At 35.3% G+C, this 14,350-nt stretch overlaps 1 protein-coding gene across 13 annotated transcripts in view; it reads right to left on the bottom strand.

Moving 5' to 3' along the window:
* Window positions 1-14,350, bottom strand: part of DLG1 (discs large MAGUK scaffold protein 1) — a 653,463-nt gene that overhangs the window by 79,432 nt on the left and 559,681 nt on the right. For 12 of the 13 annotated variants that reach the window (XM_049775930.1, XM_049775934.1, XM_049775933.1 and 9 more), the window contains one exon: window positions 4,946-4,999. The exons of the other annotated variant lie outside the window; for it this stretch is intronic. In XM_049775930.1, the coding sequence (XP_049631887.1) occupies window positions 4,946-4,999 (54 nt within the window). The remainder of the gene's footprint in view (window positions 1-4,945; window positions 5,000-14,350) is intronic. 13 annotated transcript variants of the gene reach the window in all.

Raw genomic sequence — 14,350 nt, forward strand, 5'->3', positions numbered from 1 at the left:
AAAAATAAAAAACAGAAACCTAGGGGCCGGTGAGATAGCACAGCGGTGTTAGGTTATTCCTTGTTCTGTGTTGCGGTCACTCCTGGCTGTTCTCAGTGAATTATATGATAGTGGGTTTCCCACATTCAAAGTATTCAGCTTTGTGCTCTCTCCAAGTCCTACACAGATCTGTTTGAAGAACAATCTAATAACAAAGTTCTTCCTTTCTTTAGATGTAGGAGGTCTAGATAAGCTTTGATAAGGAGAGTGGGGCACAAATGATGCTATATTATCTCTAAAGTCACACAATGGATTTATAATATATGCAAGCATCTTAGAGTGCATTTTTTTTTTTTAGAATCCAGTAGCTATAATAACATGAGAAGAGTCACAAGGAGAATCAAGGCCCTTGGCCAAGAGCCCCAGCTGCACTCTTAACCAGCAGTCAGCACCAACTGCCAGTAGAGCCTATTTTAGATTTTTCATCCATTTCAGTGTCTGGGCCAAAAACACATGAAGCAGAAGAACCTTGAATTTAAAGCAAAATCATGAGAAGTAGTAAGTTGTTTTTTAAAAGTTACTAAATTATAGCAATAGGGTAATCAATAATTAGAATAATGAAGTCTATTTTGAAATAAAAATAAAACCATCACTATTATTTTATTTTTAATTCTTTTTAAAATGCATTCACATGCATTTAGAGTACATATGCATTGTACAAGAAGGATATACATATGTATGGCCTGCCCACTTAACTGAAGTTCTTTTTTTATGAGTAAGAATTAAATCCTCGGGGCCCAGAGAGATAGCACAGCTGCGTTTGCCTTGCAATCAGCCGATCCAGGACCAAAGGTGGTTGGTTCGAATCCTGGTGTCCCATATGGTCCCCCGTGCCTGCCAGGAGCTATTTCTGAGCAGACAGCCAGGAGTAACCCCTGAGCACCACCGGGTGTGGCCCAAAAACAAAAAACCAAAAAAACAAAAACAATAAAAAGAATTAAATCCTCATCTATAGATATGCCATTTTTCTTATTCTAAAGGTTGTTTTATTATCTTTTTGTTTTGCTTTTATTTTTAGGTTTGCTAAAGTCTTAAGCAAAGAAATTTAATATTAGCAATTACTCTATTACAGCATATTTTTATATACTGATTCTTTAAGTTGAGTGCTCAATTCACTTATGCTTATTGTTCTTTTCTGCTTTTAAAAATGTATTACAATTCCTTTGCATGAAACTTTGGCTATATTCATTGCTACTGAGTTCTGCTTTCTGAATTTTATCTTGGAAAACATTTGCGAGAGTGAGTGCTTATATAGTTTTTTTTTTTTTTTTTTTGTGGTTTTTGGGTCACACCCGGCAGTGCTCAGGGGTTATTTCTGGCTCCAGGCTCAGAAATTGCTCCTGGCAGGCACGGGGACGATGACCTCCTGCATGAAAGGCAAATGCCTTACCTCCATGCTATCTCTCTGGCCCCAGCTTATATAGTTTTAATGGTGTTAATTGATAGGATTTTGTATTGTAACTGAGGACTTACTTACACATAGTAAATCTTAGATTTTTACCATTATGCACTTCTGAAAGCACTTAGTAAATGTCCTTAGCATGTATTTTAAGGCCAAATCAAGATGTAATGATATTGGGAATATAAGAGAGAATAGAGAGACTTAAAAGAGGCTAAAACTGAAGTTCAGCTAGAAAGATAGCTCAATGAGTTGGAATGCAGGTTTGCATGCAAGAGGTCAATTTTAAAAACTAAAAAGTTAAAAAAAGACTAGGGTGGTGAAATATTTTCTACAATACTATAGTTTTGAACAAAACTATAAAAATGGATCGTTTACTTAGTTTCTTTCTTTGGTTTGTTTTTGGGCTACACTAGCAGTTCAAGGCTCATTATACTTGGCTTTGTTCTCAGGGGACCAAATGTGATAGCAGGGATCAATCTAGCAATACTATGGAGTTTGAATACTCTATGTTTTAAATACTTCCCTAAGGAATGAAAAATGAGTTAAAATTTTTTAGCAAAAGGATATTAGGTTTTCAGGAACTCTTATGGTTATGATAGTTATGAGAAATTGGAGAAAAGCTGCAGTTAAGACATTAATTTGGATAAAAAGCAAAAATTCCAAGTAATTAAAGAAGATGTTGAAAATTTCCTTTTATGTATATTTAAATATGTGACTATATAGTCTTAATATTAGTGGGCAAGCCCCCAAACCATACTAAGAACAACTTCTCTATAACAAACTTGACCAGAAAAACAAAATGCATCAAATTAAGCTATATTCTGTTGATTTTGTTGCTCTAATTAACGGTGGTTCATGTTTTGCTACTTAGTAGGGAAAACTCCCATGACTACTTTTATTTTAAAGTTCATTGGCAACCTTTGAGTGTTTATATTTCTTATGCCATACTATCCAACAGAACTTTCTCCTCTATAATCTGATTTGTCCAATACAGGAGTCATCACTCATATATGGTTATAGCTATGGAGCAATGAATTTTATTTTATTTTTGTCAATTTAAAATTAAATACCAATACATGGCTAGAGGCTACAATTTGGGTAATGGAGCTCTAGATAATTACCAAGTTTAACTCCACCTCTCCGAAAACACATGTACTATATACTCCCTTGCTCTTTAATCTATTTCTCCTCTCCAAATTCCACTTCAAACACAAACTCTATTTCTTATGGGACTATATGTGACATGCCAAATTTATAAGCTTGTTTAGGAAAATTATGATCTCTACATTATTGTCCTACTTAGCTACATGATCAGGTCTCTACTTACTCAAGTGTTCCTAGATGATCAATAAAGTTTTACATTGTTCAGAGAACAGATTATTTTTGGTACGCTAACTGCTTGCTGGGTATTTCACTTGCAAGTGGTTGGGAATATCAGCATTCACTAATTCAAGTATTTGGAATAGGATTCACTATTTAGCTTTTCACTGGTTTGGCTTTATAAAATTCCAATTTAATTATGATACATATATACTAGATTGAAAAAGAGAACAGTAGACAATTAAAGAATAGGACATTTCTTCTGTATATGTACTTACCACATTCACGTACACCCACACATGCACAAACACCCTTATAGACCCAAAGTTTTTGTTTTTGTTGGCCACACCCAAGGGGTACTCATAATTGCCCCTGGCTCTGTAGTAGGGATCCCACCTGGTAAAACTTGGGAAAATCATATGGGGTGTCAGGAACCCAAGTCTACTACATGCAAAGCAAGTGACTATAATATCTCTCCAATCTCCCGAAAGGTTTTAATTTCCTAATCAAACTATATTAATGTATTCAAATAGGACAGAGAAATTATAGTACATAAGAGGTACAAGTCTTATCCACAAGAAGATTAAAAAAAAATCACTAACTCCATTTTATTTAGAATTACCTTTCTAACCATAAAATAGAAAAAAAAAAGTAAATATAGTATAGTGTATGTTTTTGTGACTTTAGATGAGGCAACAGTTTCTTTGATATACCAAAGTTATATCTAAATGAGAAAAAAATGTATATGTAAATATGCTTTATCTTTCAAAGGAAATTAACAATACAATGAAAGCCTATGGAAAGGAGATTTTTTTTTCTTTAATCATGTATCTGACAATATAAATAGGATTTGGGGGTGGCTTTCTGGCTCTGAACCCAGGGATGACTTCTGGTGAGGCTCAGGAAAGACCATCGTGGTACAAGAATCAAACCAGGACCACTGTTTGCAATACAAGCACCCTATCTATTGTACTATTGCTCTGACCCCAGTATGTTGTATATTTTTATATAAAGATATCAAAAGTAACTAGAGTTATCCAAGTCACCTAAGGGCAGCAATATTTCATAGGAAACTCAAACTGCTGATGAAAAGAAAAATATTCAATTAAAAATGGGCAAAGGTTGAGGTATTGGGGAATAGTAGTTATGGGAAAGGTCTAGCATAGTATTGACTGGTTTGATACCTGCTACCTGAGCATTGCCCTCCTAGAGGTTCCCAAGCATTGCTGTATCCTCAGGCATTAGCCTTGAACCACTGAATAGATAAGCTGAGTATCACCAGGAGTGGCCCTGTCTATCCATCTACTGCTTGGCAGGCCCTACCAACCTCAGATAGAGAAATGTCAGCAGACATTTCTCCATAGAAATGTACAAATGATCAATAAGAATAGCACATTAAAGGACGTTCAACATCATTAGTTACTGAGTAAATGCAAATCAGTGTCATAATGATGCCTACAATTCATGCCTATTAGCTTGCCTCTAAATTAAAAAAAGTCAAATTATTGGTTTTTGTTTTGTTTTAGTTTTGGGTCACATCCGACTGCAGTCAGGGATTACGCCTGGCTCTACACTCAGAAATCGCCCCACCGTCAGAGTCCTATATTGGCTGCATGCAAGGCAAACTCCCTACTGATGTGCCCCTACCTCTCCAGCCCCTCAAAATATTGTTGATGAGGAATAGTTAAGACTAGTGAAGGTGTGGAGAAGTTGGAACCTTTCTACAATAGGTGTTGGGGATAAAAAAAATAGTGTAGTTTCTTTGGAAAACAGGTGGTTCTTCAAAACCCTAGACATAGTATCACCATATGCAACAATTGCAACACTGGGACTATATTAAAAGAATCTAAAATAGGAATTCAATTAGACACTCTAATAATTTTAATAACATAAGTACGATCAAAGAAACAGTACAGCAGGTAATGTGCTTGCTTTATATGCAGCCACACCAGGTTTGATCACAGACAGTCTCACCCAAATCTCACCTGGAGTGATCAGATATACCAGGCATAGTCAGATATGGCCCAAAAGCCAAAAAACCGAAAAAGCAAAAAACCAACTACAGCTAAGTGACTGTACTTCAATGGACAAGTACTAGAAGAAATAGTATTTTGATAAAGTCAAATAGGAAAGAAAGACTTCTTTAAATAAATTATTTAAATATTAAAAGAAAATGGAACTTACATAAGTTGGTGTTTCTAAGCTATCTGTGTTGACCAGTACAGGAGGAGGATTTGCCTGAAATAAAGAATTACAAATATTTTAGATTAAATGCAGAAAAATTGACACATATTAATGTTCACAAATGTTAGAAGTTATGAAGGATTTGCTATTTCTTAATTCAAAACTTGACATGTGCATTTCATAAATTTTGTATCTCTTTACAAGACAAAATGGAAAGGCAGCTAAGTCAGATCTGATTTAAAAAAATAATTTCTTTTATATTGGGGGGGCACACCCGTTGACGCTCAGGGATTACTCCTGGCTATGTGCTCAAAAATCGCTCCTTGATTGGGGGACCATTTGGTCCGGCCCCCTAAAATAACTTCTAATACTTCCAAAAAGAAACAAGTCTTTAGTTAGATTTCTAAGAATTTTCAAAATTTACCTATCTCCTCAGCAAAGTCATTTTATTACTCAAGCAATTCATTGTCACCATATTGTCAGTATAGTTATTTCTCTAACTGTACTCACCACTCCTTGTGGTGAGTATCATCTCTTATTGTCTCTGGGCATTATTGCAATAATGTCCTTTATTTTTCTTTTTCTTTTTTTTTTTTTTTTTTGGTTTTTGTTGGTTTTGGGCCACACCCATTTGACGCTCAGGGGTTACTCCTGGCTATGTGCTCAGAAATCGCCCCTGGCTTGGGGGGACCATATGGGACGCCGGGGGATCGAACCGCGACTTCCTTGGCTAGCGCTTGCAAGGCAGGCACCTTACCTCCAGCGCCACCTACCCGGCCCCCCTTTATTTTTCTTAAAACCATAGATGAATGATACTATTCTATGTGTATCTCTCTCCCTCTGACTTATTTCACTCAAAATAATAGGTTCTATGTACATCCATGTATAGGAAAATTTCATGACTTCATTTCTCCTGAAGGCTGTATAATATTCCATTGTGTATATGTACCATCTGTTGAAGGGCAACTGGATTGTTTCCAGAGTCTGGCTATTGTAAATAGTGCTGCAATAAATATAGGTGTGAGGAAGGTATTTTTGAATTGATTTTTGTGTTCCTAGTGTATATCCCTAGGAGTAGTATAACTGGATCATATGAAAGCTCAATTTCCAGATTTTTGAGGAATCTCCATATTGTTTTCCAGAAAGGTTGGACTAGATGGAATTCCCACCATCAGTGAACGAGAGTTCTTTTTTCTCCACATCCCTGCCAGCACTGATTGTTCTTGTTCTTTGTGATGTGTGCCAGTCTCTGTGGCGTGAGATGGAACCTCACAGTTGCTTTGATTTGCATCTCCCTGATGATTAGTGATGTGGAACATTTTTTTCATGTATCTTTTAGCCATTAGTATTTCTTCTTTGAGAAAGTGTCTGTGCATTTCCTCTCTCCACTTTTTGATGGGGTTAGATGTTTTTTTCTTAAGTTCTGTCAGTACGTTGTATATTTTTAATATTAGCACCTTATCTGATGGGTATTGGGTGAATAGTTTCTTCCATTTTGTGGGTGGCTGATGGGTCTGTTTAGATATGCTAGATAATCCTGGTTTAATCATGGAAGATTATAAGAGTCCAATAATTTACCCATTTCTTCCAGGTTCTCATGTTTTGAATGATTGCCCTTTAAATAATTTTTAGGAATTATGTTTATAAATTTTAATATTTGTACTTTTAACCATATAAAATAATATATTTTCTTCCAAGCGAAAGGCATGAAGTTTACAAACAGAGTTAAAATTTTTTTACATAATTTTGGGATCTGACTATCAAAAGATAGTCAGAGGATAGGCCTTGCACATGGCCATCCAAGGTTCAATCCCAAGCACTCCATATGGTCCTCTGAGCCAGCCAGGAATAATTCCTGAGTGCAGATCTAGAAATAACATAAGCATTGCTGGGTGTGGCCCCAAACCAAAAATAAATTTAAAACTTTTTTTTTAAAATTTCTATTTTGATCATATTGGCTTACATATCTTTCACAGTAGTATTTTAGGTAAAATTTTAAAACTTTTAAATATTATTTTCAATATAATATTAGCTCTGGATTTTAAAATGCTTCAAGATAACGGGGTTTCATAGTCAAATAATTATCTAGTACACAACAGAGCCACAAGAAGCACCAGTAAAACATAGTAGGCAATAATATATGTAAATATTAATTCTTTAAGGTGTACTCTTATTCTTGAATATTATACCTGAGCTTTTGTTTTTCATTTTTCTTTCATTTTTTTTCCTTTTTGGGCCACACCCTGTGATGCTCAGAGGTTATCCTGGCTATGCGCTCAGAAATCACTCCTGGCTCAGGGGACCATATGGGATGCTGGGGAGGGCGAAGGAGGGGATCGAAACAAGTTTCATCCTAGGTCAGCTGCATGCAAGGCAAACACCCTACCACTGTACCACTGCTCCGGCACCTATACCTTTGCTTGATTTAATTAAAACCTTGATATTTTACAGTTGGTTAATATACAGGCAATTGATATTTTATGAATACTACTAATTAGTAGCTTCCTAAAGATCTACAGAGATTTCTCAAATAGATACTCTTTTACTTCATCAAAAAAATTAATGGAGCTGGGAATATTGTTGGTAAGGTACCTGTCTTGTATGTGGACAACCGAGGTTTAATCTGTCGCCATATATGGTTCCCCAAGTACTGCCAGGAGTGATCCCTAAGTACAGAGCTAGGTGTAAGCCATGCACAAAACTGGGCATGGTAATAAAAAATTAACTCATTGGCAAAATTTCACCAATAACTGAGCAAAAAGTATAAAGCTTTTTATTTATTTATTTATTTATTTAAATTTTTTTGTTTGTTTTTGGGCCACATTACTCCTATGTGTTCAGAAATTGGTCGTGGCTTGGGTGACCACATGGGATGCCAGGAATCGAACTGAGGTCCGCCCTGGGTCAGAGGCGTGCATGGCAAATGCCCTACTCCTGTGCCATTGCTCCTGCCCCAAAGGTATTAACTTTTTAAAATTATGTAGGAGCTTACATTACTCATGGCCAACCATACAAAGAAAGTTTTTTTTAACCAGTCTAATTTATACTATAATTATTACAATGACAGTTACTCATAAGCACAACAAATTCATCATTTGTACATAAGCTATTTCATTCTAATCATATAAAAAGTTTGATAATATATATAGCATATATATCACATACCAAATATGTTATTAAAGGTGATACTTTAAAAATAATATAAGGTTCTGAATGGGAATCTTCTAGAATGAATAAGAACATACATGAGTTGATGATTACTATAGTCAATGATGATGTTAAAGGGAGTTTGCAGTACTATTTCCTTGACAGCAGAACATTTTTGAAAATGTTCATAATAAAAATGTAGCAAAACACTGACCCACATCAAAATTTACGTTGTAAGAGGCTAAGGATAAAGGTAGTGGTGAGAATTCCTATTAAGATATTGGCATTTACCCATGTTTTTATGTTCAGTCCAGAATAAAGAATATACTCAGACTAGTAAATATATTTTTAATTTTGATTTAAAATAAAATTAACATTTAAATATGTACAATATAAATGTGCATTAAAATTGACATGAGTGAATGATTATGCTTAAAGGGAAACCATGTGAATAAAGGATGTCAAGTTGGGGGGAAAAAAAAACCTAAGAACGTTCACCTGAGAATTAAGAATTTCAACAAAAAACATTAGGATAAAAAACCTCTAGCAATCTGAAAAAGATATAGTAGTACATGATGGCTAAATATATATGTACATATAGGTGAAGATCAAGGGGCATAATTTTATTGCCTCAAATTTACCCATCAAAATAATGGTGACAACATTTAAGATTGTGATAGGAGGTAGTGAATTAATTGAAACACTTTTCTTGGAGGGATAGCTCAGTGGCCAAAGTGTCTGTCTTATAACCATGAGGCTATAAGCTTCACATCTAATGACAAGAACAATTCCAGCATCTCTGCTGTTTGGGATGCCTGCTACTGCCCAACACACCAGTCAATATCATAACAGGAGTCCAATCCTAAAAGTAATGCAACCAGAATATGAATATGTGTAAGCACCACAACCAAAAGTGTGCAACTACAAAGACCATAAACTTATTGTTTAAGTTCCATAAACAGACATGAAAACCTCTGCAAGCACCAAAACCACATTTATGAGAACCAGAACCAACCCCATCATTGCAAAAACAATGGCAATTAAGGAAAGTGGAAAAACATTTATTTGGAATAAAGCATACACTCATACCTACCATCTTCAGATTTTCTAAATTCTTGTATTATACAGAAATATATCTGATAAAGTAGTGCTCCACAGTTCTACAATTTGAAGGTAGAAATGAAAGTGAATGGAGTTATCACAAAACTTAATAGCTTTGGAGTGTGAGATGTACCTTATCAGCAAAGTTAAAGTATGTGATACTTCATATGAAGAGAAGCAGAAAAACTTGGTCACTAAATTACTAAATGAAGTAAAGAGTACTAAAGAAGTGAAGAAGATAGAAGCAAATCTGGCTGGCTTACAAAATAGAATCCATAACCAGAACAATGTTTATTGGTCACTGTTAAAATGCTAATAAAAATGCAAAACCAAAGAATTATATAAAATTAAAAAGTTTCATTAAAAATATTTCTGACGGGGCCGGGCGGTGGCGCTAAAGGTAAGGTGCCTGCCTTGCCTGCGCTAGCCTTGGACGGACCGCGGTTCGATCCCCCGGTGTCCCATATGGTACCCCAAGCCAGGAGCAACTTCTGAGCGCATACCAGGAGTAACCCCTGAGCGTTACTGGGTGTGGCCCAAAAACCAAAAAAAAAAAAAAAATATTTCTGAATTTCCATCTGACAATGGGCTAATTATAAAATTACATGTCAAGAACTCACTAAACAATAATAACAAATAACCTCTCATAAAATGAGAAGAGATGGAGAAGGAAAACTTTACCAAGGCACACATACAGACTGTCAACAGGCACATCAAAGAAATGCTAATTATCACTTATCAGTGATCAAAACAACAGTGAGATGAATGGAAACAGCTTACAGAAAGAAATGCCCCAAACAAGGTGGAGAGGTGGAACAAAAGATGAAACCTTATATACCATTGGAAAGAATGTAATGGTTCAGTCTCTTTGGAAAACACTATAGACTATATAAAATAAATTTAATTAAAAAATTAAAAAAGTAGGTGCTAGAGTGATAGCTCAGTGGGCAGCGGGCTTGCCTTGCATGTGACTTGCATTTGATCCCTGGAATCCATATAGTCCCCTGAGCACCACTGGAAGTGATTCCAGTGCAGAGTTAGGTCCTGAGCAAACAAAAACCCTAAAAAAAAAAAATCTACCTATGATTCTGCAATTCTGCTCTTAGGTAACCATGGGCATAAAACCCACTAAATTAAAAATAATATACGCACACCTATGCTCATTTACTACTATGCTATTTACAATTTGGAAACAATACAACTGCCCAACAACATATGAATAAATAAAATGTGGTATATATACACATGAAATACTACTCAGCCATTTATATAATGTAAAAATCTTGCCTTTTGCTACAATACGAATATAATAAGTGAATGGGATCATGTAAAGCAAAACAAGCACAAAGAAAAAGATAAATATTAGATCATTTCATCCAAATATAGCATATAAAGAGACAAAGTAAAGAAACAGACTAGTCAAACGGAGAAAAGAACTGAGGTTATGATGGTTGCAGTTGTAGTAGTGGTCAGGAAATAGAAGAAAAAGTGGAGAGGGTTCAGTGGGCAGTAGTGGAGATATTAGTACTGATGCTATGTATGGTGGAGAACAATGCACTCCTAAAACATAAACATTTATAGTCTTCTTCTGTTATCTCAAATAAAATTAAATAAATTTATCCAATAAATACACAAAACATGTAATTTAATGACAGAATTAACCCCCTCATTATCAGTAATTATATCTATTTATTTATTTATTTATTTATTTATTTATTTATTTATTTATTTATTTATTTATTTATTTATTTATTTATTTATTTGTCACACCTGGTGGTGCTCAGGAGTTACTCCTGGCTCTGTGCTCAGAAATGGCTCCTGACAGGTTTGGGAGACCATATGGGATGCCAGGATTTGAATCACTGTCTGTCCTACGGTGTAAGGCAAACCACTGTGCAGTCTCTCCGGCCCCATCAGTAATTATTTTAAATAGATCAGGAGCTGGAGCAATAGTATAGTGTTTGTCTTGAAGGCAGCCAACTTGAGTTTGATCCCTAGCATCTCATATAATATGGTTGGTTCCATGAATAATGCCAGGAGTAATTTTTGAGTACAGCGCCAGGAATAACATCTGAGTACCACTGAGTATGGCCCCCAAACAAAACAAAATAGATTAAACTATTTAATCAAAAGATAGAGGTTGACAGAGTGGATAAAAATACATGACCGGGGGAGGGGGGTACTTGATCCTACTTCATGTTATTTATAAGAATCTCATTAGAAATCCAAACAGGCGGGGGTCGGGTGGGGCGAAGGGAGACTTGGGACATTGGTGATGGGAATGTTGCACTGGTGATGGGTGGTGTTCTTTACATGACTGAAACCCAAACACAATCATGTATGTAATTAAGGTGTTTAAATAAATTAAAAAAAAATTAAAAAAAAAAAAAAAAAAGAAATCCAAACAGGGGCCGGGTAGGTGGCGCTGGAGGTAAGGTGTCTGCCTTGCAAGCGCTAGCCAAGGAAGGACCGCGGTTCGATCCCCGGGCGTCCCATATGGTCCCCCCAAGCCAGGGGCGATTTCTGAGCACATAGCCAGGAGTAACCCCTGAGCGTCAAATGGGTGTGGCCCAAAAACCAAAAAAAAAAAAAAAAAAAAGAAATCCAAACAGGCTGTAAAAGGAAGAGAAATAATTACTACATGCAACCAAAGAGGGATAGATAAAATTAGATAAAATAGACTTTAAATCATAAAGGCTGTAACAAAGGATATTACATATTACTATAAGTTCAAAACAGCTAAGAAGATAAAACTATAAACATTTATTCACCTAAAAAATAGCCATTAACATTCAAAAGGAAAAAGATGACAGAACTGAAGGAAGAAGTATATTGTTCAACAATAACAGTTGTGAAATTTCATTGCCTCATGCAAAACATAATGAAAGACAATGCATAAATCATGAAACCTAATAGCAAACAGTGTATTTTCCAGGATAGATTCTATGTGAGGCTACAAATAGTCTTAACAGATTTAGAATGGTATTATACAAACTATCTTTTTTTTTGAACAAAACAGACAAAAACAATACTTGGAGGAATATTGGAAAAATATGCCAGTGATGACCAATGACCAAAAATGAAACTGAAAAGTAAATTAAAAAAAATGAATGAAATAAAAAATATAACATATCAAAATATAAAGGACAGATGAAACAGCACTATGGGAAAATTTACAATTAACTTAAAAAAATAAGAAAACTTGGAGGTGGGGAAAAAAGATCTTGGGATAATGCTGGAAGGATCCTGCTACTTTGGTGGGATATACAGTGTAGTAGTAGCATAAATTTAAAACAAATATAAACATTGGGACTATTTTAAAATAAATCAAATTTTTTTTCTTGGGGCCACACCCTATTCTATTCATGTCTTATTCTTGGTGGGGCTCTGGGTAGTGAAAATGGATCAGCTGTATACAATACAAGCATCTTACCTGCTGAATTATATAGTGAGGCCCCAAAATTGAAAAAAATAGTAAGCAAGTGTTTAAATGTATAACTTCAGTAATTAGAAAAAGAAGAAAAACTTAAAATCAATTTTAAAGAGGAAATAATTATTAGAACAAAGAAAGATAAAATAAATATTAAGACAAATGAGGTACAAAGTTCATTCTTTGAAAAGATCAATAAAAGGCGGGGGTGGGGTGGGGAGGAGGGAGATTTGGGACATTAGTGATGGGAATGTTGCACTGGTGAAGGGGGGTGTTCTTTACATGACTGAAAACCAATCACAATCATGTTTGTAATCAAGGTGTTTAAATAAAGATATTTTAAAAAAAAAAAGAGTAACTGCAAAGCACCACATGGTATGGACCAAAATAAAATGTTCCTTTCAAGGTGGAAGACTGTGGAGGGCAGAAACCTGGGAACACTATGGAAGGGAAGTTGATACTGGTGGTTGATACTGCTGGAATTTTGTATTTCGAAAACCCAACTATGAATACAAACCAACTTTGTACATGGTACTTTAATAAAATAAAACAACAACAACAAAAAAAGAAAAAATCAATAAACAGACAAACTTTTAGTTGGAATGACTTAAAGAGAGAATAATCAGAATTAAAACAGAAACAAAAGTTGAGTTCATTACTTTTAATTCTACAGTGAAAGATAAAAAAAGAATTATTAGAGTATTAGGAGCAAACAACACCAACGAACTGAATAACTTACATAGAATTGACAAACTCTTAGCAAGACTAAGTAATGAAAAAACAAAATCTGCAGTGATTCTCTTTATTTATTTTTACTTTTTGGTTTTGGGGCCATACTCGATGATGCTCAGGAGTTACTCCTGGCCCTGTGCTCAGAAATTATTCCTGGCAGGCTCAGGGACCATATGGGATGCTGAAGATTGAGCCTGGATCCATCCTGGGTTGTCTGCATGCAAGGCAAAAGCCCTACTGCAGTGCTATCACTCCAGTCCCAGTGATTTACTTTTAATGTAGGGCCACAAATGGTATGATGTTAAAATTTGGGGTGGGCATGTAAAGCTTGAGACTGAACTCAAGGCATGTGCTCTATCACTTAAGCTGCATCTCTGGCTTCAAGAAATAAAGTATCTGAATTCACCAATAAGGAAATTTTAAAATCAATACTAGAAAAATCTGACATGGGGCTTGAAGATAGTCAAAGGGTTAATGTGCTTGTTGTGAGTGCTGATATGGCTTTGATCCAGCACCATACATGGCTTCTTGAAGACAGCCAGGAGTAATCCTTGCAGCCCTGAGCAGTGCTGAATGTGGCACAAAAATCAAAACCAAACCAAAATCAAATCAAATCTCCTGACAAAATAAAGTTCTTAAGTGGAAGATTTCACTGACACGCTTCTTCAAATAAATGGTGTTCAAACATTAACACCATTTCTTCTAACATTCCTTTTTTTTCTTCTAAAGTTCTGCCCAAAAATTAAGAGGAAGGAAATCTCTAAAATGAACAAGATTCCAAAATTAAAGATACAACAACAACAAACATGAGCACCAATATCTCGAATAAACAGAGATGTAAAAAATTTCAACAGAGCATTAGGAATCTAAACTAAGTAGCATACTAAAATCCTTTTAAATTATGACCAACTGTGACTTATTTGTGGGATGCATCAACAAAATGAAGGGAGAAAATGACATAACTTAAGTTGATGCACAAAAAACCATGACATTGA

Source organism: Suncus etruscus, chromosome 6, assembly GCF_024139225.1.
Source record: "Suncus etruscus isolate mSunEtr1 chromosome 6, mSunEtr1.pri.cur, whole genome shotgun sequence".
Classification (NCBI taxonomy): domain Eukaryota; kingdom Metazoa; phylum Chordata; class Mammalia; order Eulipotyphla; family Soricidae; genus Suncus; species Suncus etruscus.